At 42.0% G+C, this 20,208-nt stretch overlaps 1 protein-coding gene and 1 pseudogene across 3 annotated transcripts in view; one reads left to right on the forward strand and one right to left on the reverse strand.

Annotated features, from left to right (window-relative positions):
* Positions 1-1,615: 1,615 nt before the first annotated feature.
* LOC105516549 lies at positions 1,616-7,110 on the reverse strand (annotated as a pseudogene). Its single transcript, XR_001002504.1, has 3 exons — positions 7,024-7,110; positions 3,216-3,719; positions 1,616-3,147 (listed from the first exon to the last, which is right to left on the reverse strand). The product of XR_001002504.1 is annotated as a serine/threonine-protein kinase 24-like (transcript).
* A 348-nt stretch (positions 7,111-7,458) lies between these two features.
* ADGRG4 (adhesion G protein-coupled receptor G4) overlaps positions 7,459-20,208 on the forward strand; it is a 110,804-nt gene continuing 98,054 nt past the window's right edge. Inside the window, exons 1-2 of one of the 2 annotated variants that reach the window (XM_011948784.1) lie at positions 7,459-7,599; positions 10,203-10,281. In XM_011948784.1, the coding sequence (XP_011804174.1) occupies positions 10,212-10,281 (70 nt within the window). In that variant the 5' untranslated portion in view covers positions 7,459-7,599; positions 10,203-10,211. Of the gene's footprint in view, positions 7,600-10,202; positions 10,282-20,208 lie in introns of those variants that run through there. The other variant, XM_011948783.1, reaches the window with a different exon arrangement.

Below are 20,208 nucleotides of genomic sequence, written 5' to 3' on the forward strand. Positions count from 1 at the left end.
GTGAGCCACTGTGCCCAGCAGGTTGAAGTTTTGAGGAGGAACAGGATATTTACACAGGCTTAAAGCATGTCTCCACAAATCACTTATAAATTGCAAATGGGAAAATAACTTCACAGTGGAGACATGTGGTTAACATTACCTTAACCAAGTGATCAAAGTTAATATCCTCAATGATGGGACAAAGTGACATCGTGCACGTGCTGATGTGATGCGCTGAGAATGATGCAACATCACTTCTGTGCTGCCAAAAAAGTATAACCTGAGTGACGAGGAAAGCTTAGACAAACCCAAATTGAGGGATATTCTATAAAATAGCCAGCCTGTATGCTTCAAAAATGTCAATGTTATTTAAGTCAGAGAAAGCCTGAGGAACAGTTCTAGATTAAAGGAGACTGAAAAACTGTGACAACTAAAAGCAGGATCTACATTAGATCCTGGATCAGAGGGAAACATGCAATAAAGGACATTAGTGAGACAGCTGTCTAAATATGAATGTGCACTGTATGTGAAGGAGTCATGCATTAATGTAAATTTCCTTATTTTGTTAGTTGTTACGTAAGAAACTACTCCTGTTCTCAGGAAAATGCCTGCTGAAGTATTTGGAATGAAGGGACAGGATGTCTCCAATTTACACTCAAATGCTTCAAAAATATATGTAAGGAGAAATAAGGCAAATGTGGCAAAATGTTAACAATTTGCGGAATCTGGATGAAGGATAAATGAGAATTCTTTGTACTATTCTTACACCACTTCTGTAAGTTTGATGCTATTTCAAAATAAGTTCTTTAAAACCCTGCAATGGTTCCCTGTTCTCCAGAGTAAAACCAAAGTTCTTAAAACAGCCTGCAAGCCCCTGTGTTATTTGGCTTTTTATCACCTGTCTCACCTCTTTGCTCTGCTTCTGGTACATTGACCTCAATACTGCCCTTAGAAAGGCTCCAAGCACCCTGCAGAGTTCAGGTTATATCCTCCTGCCCAGAACAGTCTTTCTTCAACTATCCCCGTGGCTTATTCCCTCATTTCCTTCAGGTCTTTGTCCAAACGTCACTTTTCAGTGAGGACATTATGGATCACCCTATTTAAAATTGCATTCCCGGCTGGATGCAGTGGCTCATGCCTGTAATCCCAGCACCTTGGGAGGATGAGGCGGGTAGATCACCTGAGGTCAGGAGTTCAAGACCAGCCAGGCCAACATGGTGAAACCCTGTCTCTATTAAAAAATACAAAAATTAGCCAGGTGTAGTGGTGCATGCCTGTAATCCCAGCTACTCGGGAGGCTGAGGCAGGAAAATCACTTGAACCCGGGAGGCAGAGGTTGCAATGAGCTGAGATTATGCCACTGCACTCCAGCTTGGGCCACAGAGCGAAAATAAAAATAAAAATGCATTCCCCACCCTCCTTCCAGAAATTCCTGTACCCCTTTCCCACTTTGCTTTCCTCTATGGCTTTTTTTCACCTTCTAATATGTTATATGCTTTATCCATTTTTTTTTGTTTGTTTATTGTCTGTCTACATCCAGTAGAACATAACTTCTAAAAACTGGTTAATTAGTTTTAATTTTATGAACCAAAACTAAATAGAAACACAAAACAAAGAAAAACCCCAAAACTGTTACAGACTTTACCTTTTTTTTTTTTGGCCTGTCGAATATTTACTCCACTGACATTATCTACAGAAGCACTTGGCCAGTTTGTACACAGTGATTCCTTACGCACACTGAAAGGGTCTCTGCAAAAATGACACTATATACAAATCTGTACACCCATCCTCCAGAGCAATTCTCCAGCTCCCAGAGGAAGTTATCAACTTAAAGCAGGATACTTGAGTTTTCATGTCTTTAGCTGCCTTATCATGATCCCAAATATACATTTCGGGGTTTGTTTTAGTTTTTAAAGACACTTTCCTTGAATATGTGCACTATGGTTAAAATTAAAAAAACAAAAGTAATAAAATAAAATGATCGTTGGAAGGAGTTGACCCTCCCCACCCATGTGGGAGACTTCATCTGGCTGCGGCACAACGAGGACTGTGTGTGTCCCTGGACAGGCGCCCGGCATTGGTGTGGCCCCGGGTGGTGCACCTCTTCAGTGGAGTCAGTGAAGGCTCTTGTTGACTTTTAAAAAGGAGGAGGATGAAGAAGGAAAAAAGGAAAAATAAAACCCCAAATGTGAAAGGAATTTCAGTGGGATGAAGTTTCTCCACCACTTAGAGAATATCTGTGGAGCTGCTGCACAAGCTGGGCCACCATGGTGTCGGAGATGCCGGGGCACGCCTCCTCGGCCAGGTAGGTGACCCCTCGCAGCTCTTCAGTGTACCCCAAGTTCCCTCTGCACGCCTGGCTCTTCTCCTTCGACTCTGCAAACAGAGGAGAAACAATTGTAGATAAACACCGAGAGAAAGGCCTCTTTGGGATGTCTTTCATCTTATTTCTGTCTACGTCCGATGGCTGCAGAGCTCCATTCTCAAGCTTCTTGGAATATTTTTCTCAGATTGTGAAGATCCAGTCCCCAGAATCGCTGCCACCCTGAGGCTTGGCCATCTGTTTCCGAGTTGGAATCCTCAGAGCTCGAGTCTTCGTGGCTCTGCTCTGTCTTCCATCTCTTATACCTGTCGATGAGCTTGGTCAAGTAGGAAGTTTTCTTTGCATTGCGTAGTATAAACTTGTGCTTAAATAACTCTTTAGCAGTGGGTCTAAAGCTCGGTTCCTTATTCAAACAGGCCTCCACAAACTCCTTGAGGAGTTTACTGTAGTTTTCTTCCAACACTGGTGGGTTGTTCTTTGGAATGAGGAATAAAACTTTCATGGGATGCAGCTTGGAATGAGGTGGTTCCCCTTTTGCAAGTTAAATAGCTATTATGACCAAGGACCAGATGTCTGCCTTTGAGTCGTAGGCCGACTATTTGATGACCTCGAATGCCATCCAGAACGAGGTGCCCACGAAGGTATTCCTTTTGATCTGGGTGTCTGTCAGCTGGCCGGCCATGCCAAAGTCCACCAGCTTCACCTCGCAGTGCTCAGACAGCAGGACCCTGGCCGCTTTAATGTCTGTATGGATTTTCTTCTCCGAATGGAGGTAATCAAGTCTTTTCAGTATTTCTCTTAATATAGTAGCGATCTGGGTTTCACCTAACGGGCCAGGTTCTAACAGATCTAGTGCGGAGCCTCCATCAGGATGTTCCATTATTATCCATACTTTTGTATCCTTCATACATCCTTCATGTATCCATAATACTTGGTTACGTATGGACTGTCACACTGACTCAACACTGATTTCTTGTTGAATGTCCTCTCTCTCATCTTCAGCTTCTTTCAGATCAATGATGTTTATGGCAACCACTTTCTGAGTCCGACTGTCAATGCCTTTGAACACCTCGCCAAAGGAGCCTTTCCCAATGTTCTTTAGTTTTGCAAAAAGACTTTCTGGATCTGCCTTTAGCTTCTGTGTGCCGGGCAGGCCCGACTGCACAGGGAGTGAGCCATGGCGCTCAGGACGACCACTTCCTGGACAGGACGGCCGGGTCACGGATCCGCGAGAGCCGCGAGGCCCGCGGGCCGCGCACAGCCCTCCGGCGGCCAGGCCAGCTAGAGTCAAAGGCCACCCCGGGCTCAGCGGTGGGCGGGCGGCCGCGTCTTCCCGCACCACGCCGGGGAGGGGCTGCAGGGGGCGCGGGGCCTTGAGCGAACTGCCGCCGCCAGTGTAGCTGCTGCTGGGCTGGAGCTGCTAGGCCTGGGCCCGCCTAGAGCCTTTTCTAACTCCCCCAGCTGCAACATTAAATGCAGAATCTTTGCTTACTGGACTCACATCTATTAATCTGACCTGTTCCAACTTTAAAACAGAAACTTTTTGAGGGGAGATAGAGTTATCTGTTTTGTTCGCTGCTGAATCCCTAGCATCTCAGAATGTTGCCTGTACACAGTGGGCACTCAAATGATCGCGGACTGTATGAATATTGTTATGCTTGAAATATAAATTGCAGAAGAATAGGTAATAATAGCTAATACTTAATAAAGCGTTTATTATGTACTGGGTAGTGTTTTAAGTGCTTTACATATATTATCTCATTGATTTTATACAAATAATAGAGGTGGATATCATCATCACCATTAACTCCTCCTCCTCCTCCTCATCGTCATCATTTCTATGTTGCAGATGAGGAAGCTGAGGCAGTGAGACATTAGGAAAACCAAGGAGTCTGGCTTCAGAGTCTGTTTTATTAGCTACTGTGGTGCCCTGTCTCTCTTGTGGTATGACCCCTTTTATAGTATGTTTAAAAGCATGAGCCCACTGCAGTGGCTCACACCTGTTATTCTGGCACTGTGGGAGGCCAAGGTGAGAGGGTTGCTTGAGGCCAGGAATTTGAGACCATATGGGCAATATAGCAAGATGCTATCTCTACAAAAAATACAAAAATTAACCAGGCATGGTGGTGGATGCCTATGGTCCCAGCTACTCTGGAGGCTGAGGTGGGAGGATTGCTTGAGCCTGGGAGGTGGAGGCTGCAGTGAACCTTGATTGTGCCAATGTATTCCAGCATGGGCAACAGCCAGGCCCTTTCTCGAAGGAAAGACAGAAGAAAGAAAGAAAGAAAGAAAGAAAGAAAGAAAGAAAGAAAGAAAGAAAGAAAGAAAGAAAGAAAGAAAGAAAGAAAGAAAGAAGAAAGGCAAATTTATGTGATGTTTAAAAACATGTAGTATCACTATGCAAAATAATTCTACACACTGTTAAGGAATGCCCACATATGTAGTGAAAGTATAAAGGAATGCATGGGAATGACAATGAGCAGGTAATCATTCGTAATTGGGTGGTAGTTTTATCAAATATAATTAAAATTGTCCTTCAAAATCTTTTTTTTTTTTTTTTTTTTTGAGACGGAGTCTCGCTCTGTCGCCCAGACTGGAGTGCAGTGGCTGGATCTCAGCTCACTGCAAGCTCCGCCTCCCAGGTTTACGCCATTCTCCTGCCTCAGCCTCCCGAGTAGCTGGGACTACAGGCGCCTGCCACCTCGCCCGGCTAGTTTTTTGTATTTTTTAGTAGAGACGGGGTTTCACTGTGTTAGCCAGGATGGTCTCGATCTCCTGACCTCGTGATCCACCCGTCTCGGCCTCCCAAAGTGCTGGGATTACAGGCTTGAGCCACCGCGCCTGGCCCCTTCAAAATCTCTTAAGGAGTTGTCAGCATAGATGATTTTTCCTCCAGCATTGGACCCTTTTGCTGTTTCTATGGTTGAGCTCCAAATTCAATAGCTGGCTTGCTATTCCCCACCAATTGGCCTGGTGGGATGCTCATACCAGGAAAGGGAGAGGGAATGAAGACAGCTTGGACCTTCAACAGATTAAGGGTCTTTTCGTGTTAGAAACAGGGACAGAGTTGCAACAAGTCAACCAGCTCAGCCCTCTCTGTGGGAGGACAAGTAAATCAGCAGAGCCATATGGCTATCTAGGCCTTTGAGTTTCCAGGCGTGAACGGCTCATAACATCCCGTGATAGCCTTTTCTGGTGCTTATCAATTCCTATTGTCAATAATGACTTATTTATATCTAACTTACATCTCCCACTGCAATTTCAGCCAATTTCCTACTTCTCTGTAGATATGGAGAGCAGATGGTCAACGTTCTCCTTATAACCTTCCAGGGAATGAAAGATACCCATTGAAGCCTTCCCAGGTGACAAATGTTTTCCTGACAAAAGAGTCCCAATTTAATTTTCTAGTCAATTATTTCATTTGTGCTATGTTGGATTTTTAATAAAACATACAGTGTTTTCCTTTGAAAAAAATAACACACGCAGATGACTATAATTCTTACAGTACAAAAGCACGTTCAGTGAAAACTGAGGTTCCCTCCCACCCAAAACCCCTCAGTTTCCCCCTCTAGAAGCAGCTAGTCTTACCAGGATCATTTTCCAGAGATATTTGATGACATATCTAAGTATATGTGAATAACTCTCCTCTAAATTATTTTCTTCATTTCAGCAAACATTAATTAAGCACCTACTATATGTCAGGCACTGTACTAACTCCTGGGTCAGGGGACAGAAAGAGCAGAATGTGTTTCCCTGTCCTCAGGAAGTTTACACTTTAGTAGGGGAGAAAAGTATAGTTTATGAAGTATTGATTGAGCACCCTCTATGTGCCAGACAGCATGTGAACCACTGGAGAACATGGAGTTCTTGCCCTACCAGAGCTTAGTGTTGTGAGGGAGACAGATCAATGAGCAGGCATGGTGTGAAATATGAACACATGCCAGGGAAGTGTCAATATGTTTCTTGGTAATGGCTCTACATCTTCTTGTAGGCTGTGTGGCCCCACGTTGGGGATGGGTCATAAAACCTAAGCCTTGTGCCTACTGGAAAGGAGAAGTGGTAGAGTCCTAGATAGGAGCAGTGGTGCTGGAACCTGGTTCTAAGCGCTGGCCCAAGCACTTTACATATGGTGTGTTACGTAATATTCACAGCAATATAAAGTGAGTTCCATGATCACTATTTTACAAATGAAGACACTGGGGGCTCCAGAGATGTCAGGGAACTGGCCACAAGTCACACAGGTGGGACTCAAACTCAAGCCTGTCTTTCCACAAAGCCTGGGTTCTTATTCACCACACTGATCACAGTTTGTGGGTTTTGGGGTGAATCATGGATGATTCCAATACACCTCCTCCTTCTCCGTTCCCCTGTGAAGAATCCTGGCCTTAAGCTGGGTCGACTCAGCCTCCTATGAGACTGAATTTTCCATTGAAGATATGAGATGAAGAGGAAAATGCACTGGTTTGGTAGTCAAGACACCTTGGTTCTAGCTCCTGCTTTACCTTTCACAAGCTCTATGACTTTGGACGAGTCATTCTACCCTTGGAACCTCAGGGGCCTCACCTGTGAAGTTCAGAGGCTGACAGGGATCATCTCTGAATCCTCCATGGGATTTGATGGTATTTCTGTCACCCTTAAGGGGCTGTAATGACACCTTCTGGGACAAAAACCACATCTCCTTCTTGAGACGAACATAAAGCCAGTTCAGTAAATCTATTTACTTTCGAGGTGACTTGAAGAATGAATGTCCAGTGTGGGTAAATAGCTGGCTTCACCTTACTGATGGAGTAAGATGTGAACAAGTTCATGCCTCCTTGGCCTCTGCTTTCTGCTCATAGTTCTGAACACTACCCCTCCTCCTCCCCACTTTCTCAATAAAGTGAAATGAGCCATAGTCAAGTAAGCAAGTACCCTTTTAATATATCCAATTTAATTAAAGCAATAATCAACTAGGAACTGAAAATAATCCTTAGTGAAAACTGGGACAGAGCCCTCAAATTAATGGGTTATTGCAGGGTTATAATAACCTGAGAACTTTGCCCATGCTGATTTTATGCTCAGGAGAGCAGCCCCATGACGTGCTACAAGCCACAAAAAGAGGATCTACCAGGATCAATAAGCCCCATAAAGCTAAGAGCAGAGAGGCTGGTTTGATGCAGAAAAGAAGGTGACTGAGGCATGGACAGCAGAAAATGAGTCTCCTGTTTTGTGCTTCTTTCATTTCACATCAAACCTAGGAATTTAGAGACAAGATCTGGTCATTTGGGGTTGGGAAGTTAAAAGAGTCCAGTTCTCAGGTAAGTGTCTCTCTCCCTCCCTTCCTCCTTCCCTCCCTCTTTCCTTTCCTTCCTTCTTTCTCTCTTCCCCCCACTTCTTTCCCTTAAATTTTTCTGAACCACAAAATTAAGAAATATGCATCATAAAATAACCAAATTGCTTGAAATTGTGTGAGGTATAAAATTCAGGTCTTTAATCTTCACCCTTTCTTTCTCTTTATCTCTTTCTTTACTTTTCCTCCTTCCTTCCTTTTATGTTTCTTCAAAATTATGAAAGTAACGTATGCTCATTGTAAAAACAAACAGTACACAATCATAGGAAGTATAAAGGAAACATTTAATTCCCATTTTTCCTTCCTGTCTCTTTCCTCCCCTTCCTATCTTCCTTATCTTCCTCTCTCTTGCTTTCTTCCTTTCTCCTGTCCTTTGATTTTTAAAATTATGTAACTAATTTATAATCTTTGTAAAATAAGCAAACAGTACAGAACATTATGGAAAAGTTCTCAAGCCCCACCCCCTTTCTTCAACCCACATTTTCATGCCTTATATATAGACTTACCTTATTCCTTTTTTTTTGGAGACAGTCTCACTCTGTCACCCCGGCTGCAGTGCAGTGGCGTGAACACAGCTCAATGCATCATCTGTCTCCCAGGTTCAAGTGATTCTCGTACCTCAGCCTCTCAAGTAGCTAGAATTATAGGCATGTGCCACCATGCCCAACTAATTTTGTATTTTTAGTAGAGACAGGGTTTCACCATGTTGCCCAGGCTGGTTTTGAACTCCTGGTCTCAAGTGACCCGGCTGCCTCAGCCTTCGAAAGTGCTGTGATTACAGGCATGAGCCACCATGCCCGGCCTTTATTCCTTTTAATGGTTGCATAGTATTCTGTTGTGTAAATGTCCCATGATTTATTTATTGGGCACCAGGTAAGTTTCTGAAACATACCTTGAAGTTGTTATAAAAGTTTAGAAGAAATGTAAGAAAAATATAAATTGGATTATTTGCTGCTGAAAATTCCATTTTATAGATAGCAATCATATCCATTTCTATAGTATTTTATGCTTTGAAAATTGCCTTCGAAGCATCATCTCATTTGATCCTCTTCGAGAGCAGCTCTGGGAAATAGGCAGATTATTATCTCCATTTTTACAGATAAGGAAACTGAGGCCCAGGGAAATTAAGGAAGAGAAATATGTATGGCCTCACAGCCAGTTACTGAATCTCAGCCTAGTCCTCTTATAGCACTATAAATTTAAGCTGCATTTCATTTTGCAAGTCATAAAAGATTTAGACACTGCCTTACTTCTAAGCTCATAGTTTAGAAAACCCATCCAACTCATACAAATTTCCTTATTATTCTAATGAGAATGGCGGTAGAATCCTTGGTAAATATGAAGAGCCTGATTAATGGCTGGTGTTCGTAGCAAGCCCAAGATTCATTTGACTTCCTAATTGGCTTCTGTTACATTAAATCTAAAGTGGGTCTATTCACTCCAAATCCCACTTGGAGGTAGAAAGAAATACAATAAGTTGCATTATCCTATAGAAAAGGAAGTGTTCAAATCAGTAGTAAATCATTCAGAAGTATATTTTATTTAAAATCAGAAATGCCCATCAGCACCCTACCACCAATTTTCTGTAACATATTTCAGTAGGATTTGCAGTTTTAACACCGTTTTGTTTGGAGAAAAGGGGGTTTCCAGTGCATTTTCCACATAAGACACTATAGTTACAATTAATTAATGAGAGAAGCTGGGTGAATGTAATGAAATGGTGATTAGATTTCTCTAAACGGATCTGCTTTAAAAATACAAATGATTTGATGAGTTACTTTTATCAACAAGGTCTTCTTGCATAACAGTCCTTCAAGAAATTTAGGATGATTACAACTACAAGTAGTTGAATTGAAGTTTGTGCATTAGGGTTGAAAGTAGCACACTTTGGTTTTTTGTTTGTTTGTTTGTTTGTTTTTGAGACAGAGTTTTGCATTTGTTGCCCAGGCTGGAGTGCAGTGGCACAATCTTGGCTCACTGCAACCTCCGCCTCCCGGGTCCAAGCAATTCTCCTGCTTCAGCCTCCCGAGTAGCTGGGATTACAGGTGCCCGCCACTAAGCCTGGCTAATTATTATTTTTTTTTTTTGTATTTTTAGTAGAGACGGGGTTTCACCATCTTGCCCAGGCTGGTCGCAAACTCCTGACTTCAGGTGATTCACCCGCTTCAGCCTCCCAAAGTGCTGGGATTACAGGTGTGAGTCACCACTCCTGGCCTCACATTTTGTAATTATGCGTTTAATGTCTGTCCTCCCCACAGGGCTAACTGTCCTATGATGGCAGATATCTGTGTCTTGTCTTCTCAGCACTGTATTCCCAGGGAGCAACACAGTGTCTGGCACACAGAAGGGATTCAATAAAATTTATTGAGCTAGTATATAGATAAATCCATCAGTGAGGTTTCAGCCAGGCTGGGTATCTCAGGTAAATGCCTATCATGTGGTTGGCTGACATGACTTTAAGCAATAGGAAAAAACCTTAGGTGGGATGCAAAGGAGAAGTGTGGTCACATACACTTAGAAATTGTCTTTTCTGAATCTGAGCTGGGCATATTTTTGACTTTTTAAACACAGACTTAGACAATGAAAGAGCACATCATATATCAGAAGCTTTATGGATTGATTCTCATGTCGAGTTTTATCTTTCTCTCAGGTAAGAAAACATATTCTTATTATCTCTTTCAATGTCTCATATATAGTAGGTTATAGAAATAAACCATTTGAAAAATACTGCCAGTGGAGATTTGCTGGGCTGCCTCTTAATGGTCACCTTTCGGTCAGTATGGTTACAGAAGAAGCTGAAGTGTCAGTAAGTGAATTCATTCATTCAGTATTCTGTACTACTGGTAGAGAACTGGCCTCAAGCAGGCAGTAACTTGGACTACTGCCTTTGACATGTCTTAAAGCAATTCTGAAATGCCAGTTGGCAGCTAATGCACACGTAACAGAAGATTTGGGTTTTCTTTTGGGCTGTTTCCTCTCCTCCATAATGCTTTGTTTAAAGCTGTCTGAAGCATTGTGATACCATCTTTCTATCTCCATTATATGTACATGGCAAGAATCACAGAATACAGATGGGGAAACTGAGGCGTGCAAACAGCTGGTAACAGATTCATAAAGCAATGGGCATATATTCTGGAAGCACCCAGACCTTCCCTAGACTCTATGACAGGAATGAAGATAATTTATCTCTATTTTGCAGTAGATAATTAAGACAATTCACTCAAGTAGCTGATAATTTAGAGACTTCAGGAGAAGGTCTTGGTAAACTGCAACCTTGTCCATATTAAGTAAATTCAGTTGATAACATTGCTCATTTAGCACATAAGTACTTAGCTAAAATGTCATAAATGCCAGTGAGTGACAATGCCTGATGAAATTGACCTGGGGTTTACTTTGAATGGTCCTCAGGTGTAAGAGCAAATCTGCAAAAATACCAAATCATCATCACCGTCAAGAGCAAACACTGGCTTCTTGCTGCATGTAGAGCCTAATGGGGAACCATGTTTCTTATAACAGAGATTGAAATGGGGCCCACGGGGTACAGTGGCAACTTTGTCACCTGGCCTGACCTACCTGCTAAGAAGTTGATTTATTTTTCCTCTGCCTGTTTCCTCAAGGGCAAGAAACTATATTTTCCTAATTTCTTTATCCAAAGCATCCAACACAGGCCTTGACACAGTTTAGGCACTTGGTTCATATGTGCTGATTTAATGAATTCATGCAATTTTAAATGATGAAAACTTTCAACACCTGTATGGTGGTGGGGTATATGATACAAACTCCATTGGGTTTTTGTGAAGGGCTACGGGACATGGTATAGAGCAATCTAGAATAGTGGAATATAGGAATCTAGTGTAGTCATGGAATAAAAAGTGAAGAGTGTGTGGTACTGAAAAGTTTGCATGGGTTTGCGAGGAATGTCACTGGTCAATGAAAATTATTATTATTATTATTATTGTTATTTTGAGACAAAGCCTCGCTTTGTTGCCCAGGCTGGAATGCAGTGACACGATCTTGGCTCACTGCAACTTCTGCCTCCCAGATTCAAGCAATTCTCCTGCCTCAGCCTCCTGAGTAGCTGAGATTACAGGCGTCTGCCACCATGCCCGGCTAATTTTTGCAATGGTCAGTGAAAATTATGATAGATGTGCAGGTCCTCAACCTGAAGAGGTCAATTTAAAGCAGTCACGAGGTTTTCCAGACTGTTTAAGTCTCAAATTCATGAGTCAAACAAGGTTTTTTTGTAGGTTATCAAACACTCAATTATAATTGTTCTTTGATTGCCAAGAAATTCATTACTTTCTTCTTGGAAAAAAAAAAAGACCCTGTCCTTGGAAACAACAGCATAACTAAGGTTCAGTTCCCTTCAGGCTCCAGATGAGTCACCAGCCTCCCAACTGTGAGGGTCATTACTGGGGAGAGATTAAGGCCAGATTAAGCAGAGGGTGACTCAGAGATGCTCTAACTGGGAGGAGCCAGAGTGTGGAGCAAAACTGTCTCCATAGAAGAATATTAAGGGTTGAAAAGGAGAAACCAAATCTGTATTAAAGTCTATGGGGTTAGAGCAGAGCCAGAAAGAAGAGATGAAGACTGAGGTCAAGAGCTGAATAGTTGCAGAATGGAGCAGGAGATAAAAAATAAGGCATAAATGAGAGAAGAGGGCCTAGGACTTAGGCTGTACAAGGGACTCAGTTTCCTAGTGCTCTGTCTTAGTCTGCTCAGGTTGCCAAAACAAAATATCATAGATTGGATGGTTTAAACTATGGGCATTTATTTCTCATGGTTCTGGAGGCTGAGGGTTCAAGATCAAGGCCAGATGATTCAATTCTTGGTGAGGGCCCTCTTCCTGGTTTGTAGACAGCTGCCTTCTCTCTGTGTCCTCACAAGGCTGAGACAGAGAGAGAGCTCTGCTTTCTTCCTCTTCTATAATGGCACTAATCCCATCATAGGGGCTCCACCTTCATGCCCTCATGTAAACCTAATTACTTTCCAAAGGCCACACCTCCAAATACCAACACATTAGAGGTTGGGGCTTCAGCATAGGATTTAAGGAGAGGGGGAAACAAATATTCAGTCCATAACATGATTTTCCTCTTAATGGTGCTGGCTATTGGCTATGTAATAGGTATGGGTAGGTTTGGGTTGAAGACATAGGGCTATAGTAGTTGTCCTAAGGTCTTGCTCATACCATGTATACACACACACACACACACTCACATCTCAAGTGGAGTAGGACAGGCTTTGCTGGCTGAAAGAGTGTAACGTGTTCTGGAGCATTCTTGAGTTGGGAGACTGGGGTTTTGTGACGTTCTTGAGGTGGGAGGCTGGGTTTTTGAGGCACCTAGCCTCTAGAGTCAGTAACTTTTTCTCCTATATTGGATAGTCAATTAGTCAATCTGGGCCGGAATGAACTTTCCTGAGAAGTTGTCACATATGCAGAGACAACCTGACCAGGAATCCTTTTGACACAGGATAACCCCAGAGCCATGTCAGAAAATCAGTCTTTATGCTATAGAGAGAAACTAGGTTGGGGGAGTCAGGACACAGTAGGAGTGTAGAGGTAAAGAAGTTCTTCTGAAAGGTGTTTGTGTAGCCAGGGTTCAGAAAAAGCCCTATCTTTTGTTTTTTAAAAAAATTTTATTTTTTAAATTTTAAATAGACACAGGATCTTGCTATATTGCCCAGACTGGTCTTGAACTCCTGAGCTCAAGTGATCCTCCCACCTCAGCCTCCCAAAGTGCTGGGATTACAGGCGTGTGCCACCCTGCCTGGTCTACCTTTTCTTGAGAAACTGATTCCAAGAGAAGGGAGAAGTGGAGGATAAACTTTGAGTAGAAACTCTAAATTTCTATATGAATTCAAGAGTTGAGCTGCCCAATATGGTAATTACTTGCAACATGTGGCTAGGTTTTAATTAATTAAAATTAAGTTAAATTAAAAATTCAGTTCTTAGGAACACAAGCCAGATTTTAAGTGCTCAGTAGCTACAGGTGGCTGGTTGCTACCATATCAGGCAGTGCAGATACAGAACATTTCCGTATCACAGAAAGTTTTATTAGACAGCACTGTTCTAGAAGGTTGTAGAGGCTGGCATTTGAGAAAAGACATTTGTTTTAAACAGTTTTATTGGGCTGGGTGTGGTGGCCCATGCCTGTAATCCCAGCATTTTGGGAAGCCAAGGCAGGTGGATCACTTGAGCTCAGGAGTTTGAGACAGCCTTGGCAATATGGCAAAACTCCATCTCTACTAAAAATACAAAAATGAACCGGGCGTGGCGGCATGCACCTGTAATCCCAGCTACTTGGGAGACTGAGACACAAGAATCGTTTGAACCCAGGAGGTGGAGGTTGCAGTGAGTCAATATCGCGTCATTGCACTCCAGCCTGAGCAACGGGAGTGAAACCCTGTCCCCAAAACAAAATAAAATAAAATAAAATAAAATAAAATAAACCCGTTTATTGAAATATAATTTACATACCTTACAATTCACCCATTAAAAGTATACAATTCAATGGTTTTCAGTATATTTACAGTGGTGCAACCATTACTACTATCTAATTCCAGAACATTTTTATAACCCCCAAAAGAAATACCATACTCTCCGTTCCTCCCACAGCACTCTAGGCCTTGGCAATCAGTAATCTCTTTTCTGCCTCTATGAATTTGCCTATTCTGGACATTTCAAATAAATGGAATCATACAATATGCAGCCTTTTGTGACTGGCTTCTTCCACTTTACACAATGTTTTCAAGGTTCATCCATGTGGAGCATGCATCAGCAGTTCATTTATTTTTATTGCCGGACAATATTCAATGGTGTGGGTATGCCTCATATTTTTTTCCATTCACCAGTTGATGGACATTTGAGTTGTTTCTACATTTTGACTATTATGAATAATGCTGTATGAACACTTGTGTGCAAGTTTTGTGTGGACATATGCTTTCATTTCTTTTGTGAATATACCTAGGAGTGGAATTGCAGAGTCATATGTAACTTTATGATTAACATTTTGAGGAGCTCGCAGACCATTTTCCAAAGAGGCTGCATCATTTTACATCCCCACTAGCAGTGTATGAAGGTTCTGATTTCTCCACATCCTCGCCAACACTTGCTATTGTCTGTCTTTTTGATCATAGCCATCCTATTGGAAATGAAGTGATACTCCACTGTGGTTTTGATGTGCATTTTCCTATGACTATTAAGCATTTTTTCATGTGTAAAACCAGATATTTTGTCTAACAATACTCAAAGCATTTCACCTGGGAAATTATGCCTTCTGGACTCTGAAGCATACGTTCTTTCTTTTTTATTTTTTCAGATACATATTTCCTTGAGTTGGCACAGGCATAGCACATTTGTCCAGCATAGGACAGATGAAAAAGGCTCATATGATAGCCTGTTTGAGTTTCAGCATGTCATGTAGGAGGGTGACTGACCACCATACTCTGTCTCAGGTTAGCAAGTTTTACAAATTTCCTTCATCAACAGTAAAAATATTGATAGGGAACTGCATAGGCTGAAAAGTAGGTCTGAAATACTGTTTTCCCCATGTTGTTCATCGCCCAGAGGTGGATGGGCTTCTACGATTCTTGGCTTGGATTTTTGTTACCTAGGTACTTTTGAGTTGGTCTATCAAGGTAGGGCTTCTAGGAGCTGTTAGCATCACAACATAGAGACCTCAGTAGAGGGCCCTGTAATTCCGCTGCCAGGTAATAATCAGCAGTCTTTCCTCTTCCGGAAATGGCTCCTCTGCACACAGCTTTATGCAAACTTAGGAGCCGTCTTTCGTTCTTCCCTTTCTCTCACCCTCCACATCTAATCCATTAAGTCTTGTTCATGCCACCTCAAAAATACATCCCAAATCGGACTGCTTTCTTTTCTTTTCTTCTCTCTCTTTTTAAACCATTTTAACTGTCTCCGCCATGGGCTGAGCCACCATCATTTTCTGTTGGCTGACTTCAGTAGCCTCCTAATGGTCTCCCTGCTTTCACTCTTGCTCTACTACAGTCTATTCTCCACACAGCAGCCAGAGTGATCCTTTAATATATCAAGTCAGATCATACCACTGTTTTACTCAAAACTTGCCAATAAGTTCCTATTAAAATTAGAACATAATTCAAACTTTTTAATGAGACCTAAAAAGCACTACATGATCTGATCTCCCACTGCCTCTTGCACTTCACTTACTACCATGCTTCCTCTTTCTCCCTCTGCTCCAGACACACTGGTTTCCTACTATTCCATAAACACACCAAGAAAAGTCCCACCAAAAGGCCTTTGCACATACTGTTACCCATGTCTGGGTCACTCTTATTCCACATCTATGTATCCTGTCTCTTTTTCATCCCTTGGGACTAAGCTAAAATGACTCTCAGAGAGGCCTTTCTTAACTATCCTACATAATGTAGACATTTCCTTTCCCCTCATCTCTGCTTTTACCATTAACTAACTCATCAACCTGTCAATTTCCTTCAGAGTACTGTATGTAATTTGTGTTTTTTCCTTTACTTGTTTATTGACTGCATCAGTCCCTGGAATGTAAGCTGACGAGGTCAGGGACCTTGTGTGTTATGTCTACTCTATTACTGCACTCTAACACTGACACATAGTCAATGCTCAGTGACCATCACTGTTGAGTAAATAAATTTTTTCAGGGAGCTTCTGGCTTTATGAGTAAGGACATCTATTTTTTTGGGTGAGACATGGGCCTTGAATCCAAGAGTTGAAGGAACAATCACATGACCTATGTGAGGATAATTCCTCTGTCTCCTATGCCAAGAACTCTTGGCAGACCACATATGGAGTCAGTAGCCTAGGTACTAGAGGAAGGGATGTGTTGGACAACTCTGTGGCTGGCGATTGGTGGTAGAAATGAGGATTGGTGGTAGAAAGAAAGGACACTTCTATATCTGGTAGGCCTGGTTTATCTAAGGATTAGCCTGGTTATAAGACCAGTGGAAAGTGTGGGCAGTGGGTGGCAGATAGTAACTCTGATTCTCTGTGGTTGTTCACACTATGGCCATGGTGATGTGGGTAATGGAGCTCCCCAGTGTCCGGCGCCTATTGATTATATCTACTCAGACAGCCATGGGGCTGCTAGACCAGGGCCTGGTCTACAAAGTTTTTCAGTACTCCAGAATGTTGAATTCCAAGGACTTATGATTCTAAGAGCCAGAAGACTCCCTGCTCAGGTGAGTATCTGCTCACCTGCCCTTTTATGAGTGGGTAGTGACACTTCCCAGATGAGGCAGGCATGGAGTAGCCTTGGTAGAATGCTCACTCTCAGAGTGGCCAGATTCTTCAAAGTATAAACACAACTGATGCCTCTGGTGGACCCTTTTTCTCAAATCTGCTCTGCCTCCTCACCTTGCTCTCATAGGTTTTACCAGGTGGTTAGCTGGGTTCTGAGCCTTACACAGTGTTGAGTCAAGTTGTGTCTTCCCAGCATTCATATGTTGAAGTCCTAACCCTCAGTACCTCAGAATGTGATCTTCTTTGGAAATAGGGTTATTGAAAATATAATTAGTTAAGATAAAGCCATACTGCAGTAGAGTGGGCCCCTAATCCAATATTATTGGTATCTTTATAAGAAGAAAAAGTGTGGACATAGATATGCACACAAGGATATCACCATGTAAAGATGAAGGCAGATATCGGGGTCATGTGCTTACAGGCCAAATAATAGCACATATTGCTACAAAACCACCAGAAACTGGGAAAGAGGCATAGAACAGATTCTCTCTTATAGCTCTCAGAAGGAACCAACCCTGCTGACACCTTGACCTTGGGCTTCTAGCCTCCATAACTGTGAGATGATACATTTCTGTTGTTTAAACCATGCAGTATGTGGTATGTTGTTAGGGCAGCCCTGGCAAACTGATGACACAGACACTGATGCTCTGGCAAGCTCGTTGGGTTAGAATTAAAAAAGAGGAAAGTAGGTTATTTCATGGGGAAGAAACAGTGACCAGATCACGCCCAGAGTACCTAACCACGGAAGAACCTCATTTGTCCTTTTCCCTGAAGGTAGTGGAGGACAGTGGACCTGGAATCACAGTCCCCCAAATTTTGAAACACTTGAACATTTTAAGGAGAAACTTTGCCCTCTAAGAAAGGGTAGAAAAAACTGTATAGGATATGTCTGATGTTACTTAATGCTCTCATAAGCAGAACACAAAGGGATTTTTGCTGGAAAAAACCATTCAGATTGTCTGTCTCTTAGAGTTTTAAACCTTTTCTCTCTGACTTTTTATTTTGTTTATTTATTTTTGAGACAGAGTTTTGCTCTTGTTGCCCAGGCTGGAGTACAGTGGCATGATCTCGGCTCACTGTAACCCCTGCCTCCTGGGTTCAAGTGATTCTCCTGCCTCAGCCTCCCAAGTAACTGGGATTAAAGGTGTCTGCCACCACACCTGGCTACTTTTTTATTTTTAGTAGAGATGGGGTTTTGCCACGTTGGCCAGGCTGGTCTCAAACTCCTGAACTCAGGTGATACGCCTGCCTCTGCCTCCCAAAGTGCTGGGATTACAGGGGTGAGCCACCACACCTGGCCTTACTCACTGACTTTTAAAATGAATGTATTTATTACTTTTGGGGTCTGACAGGCAGAGAGAATTCTCCCTTGATCTTTTGCTAATAGTTCCCTAAAACAGAGGGCAGAGCACGAGTTCAGTATACAGTTCAGAACTTCTCATTCTATGCCAGATGCTTCATCCCTGATACCTTTGCACAAGGGACAGCACTCCATCTGCCCACCCGTTAGCCTCCAACTCAGTGCCCTAATACAGGATACAATTATTTATTCAGTAAACAGCTACAAAGGACCTACCCTGTGCCAATGAAGTTGGACCTCCCCATCTCACACTGTACATGAAAATTAACTTGAAATGAATGAAAGACTTAAATGTAAGAACTGAAACTATAACATTCTTAGAGGAAAGCATAAGGGAGAACCTTCACAACCTTTGGTTTGGCAATGGATTCTTAGAAATGACACCAAAAGCGGCCGGGCGCGGTGGCTCACGCCTGTAATCCCAGCGCTTTGGGAGGTCAAGGCGGGTGGATCATGAGGTCAGGAGATTGAGACCATCCTGGCTAACATGGTGAAACTCCGTCTCTACTAAAAATACAAAAAATTATCCGGGTGTGGTGGCACATGCCTGTAGTCCCAGCTACTCGGGAGGCTGAGGCAGGAGAATCACTTGAACCTGGGAGGCAGAAGTTGCAGTGAGCCGAGATTGTGCCGCTGCACCCCAGCCTGGGTGACAGAGTGAGACTCTATCTCAAAAAAAAAAAAAGAAGAAGAAATTACACCAAAAGCATGAGCAATAAAAGAAAAATTCAATACTTTGAATTTCATTAAAATTAAAAACTTTTACACATCAAAAGACACTATCAAGAAAGTGAAAAGACAATACAGAATGGGAGAAAATATTTGCAGGTCATATATCTGATAAGGTTCTAGTATTCAGAATATACGAAGAATGCTTACAACTCAAGGAGAAAAAGACAAGCCACCCAACTAAAAATGAGCAAAAGACTTGAACATGTATTTCTCCAAAGAGTCTATGCAAATGACAACAAACATATTTTAAAAAATTCTCAATGTCATCAGCCATTAGGGAAACACAAATCGAAACCACAATGAGATACTACTCCGTAACCTCTAGGATGACAATAACATTATTATTGGAAAACAACAAGTGTTGGCTAAGATGTGGAGAAATTGGAGCCCTCATACATTGCTGGTAGGAATATATAATAGTACAGCTGCTGGGAAAAACAGTTTGACTGTTACTCAATAAGTGAAACATAGAGTTACTATACAGCTTAGCAATTCTACTCTTACATTTATACCCCAAATAAATGAAAACATGTGTTCAAACAAAACAAATGGCATGCATGTTCATAGCAGCACTATTCATAGTAACCAAAAGATAGAAACAATCCAAATGTCTATTAACGTGAATCAATAAACAGAATGTGATATATCCACATAATGGAATCTTATTAAGCCGTGGAAAAGGATGAAGTACTGATACATGGTACAACATGGATGAACATTATGCTAAATGAAAGTAGCCAGACATGAAAGGACACATATTATCTAACTCTCTTTATATAAAATGTCCAGAACAGGCAAATCCAGAGACAAAAAGCAGATTAGTGGTTGCCAGGGGCTGGAAGGGAGGGGCAAATTGAGAGTGAGTGCTTAATGGGTACAGGGTTTCCTTTTTGGACGATGAAAATGTTCTGGAATTAGATAATGGTGATAGTTGTACAACATTATGAATATGCTAAATACCACTGAATTGTAGACTTTAAAATGGTTAAAATGGTAAATTTTATGTTATATGAAATTTCCCAGTACAAATAAAATTGTGCTTGGCACTCCTAGGGCAGTAATAGTAATTTAAGTGAGATTTATGATGAGTTTTTCCTAACATGGAAAACACTTATGCTATGAGTGAGAAAAGCAGGGGACCCAATTTTCCTTACAATATGATCTCAGCCTCACAAAAACAAGCACAGTCTGTGCACAGAAAAAAACTGAGGAAATATACCAAAATGTTAATG

This window comes from Colobus angolensis, unplaced genomic scaffold (assembly GCF_000951035.1).
Source record: "Colobus angolensis palliatus isolate OR3802 unplaced genomic scaffold, Cang.pa_1.0 Scaffold283, whole genome shotgun sequence".
Lineage (NCBI taxonomy): Eukaryota > Metazoa > Chordata > Mammalia > Primates > Cercopithecidae > Colobus > Colobus angolensis.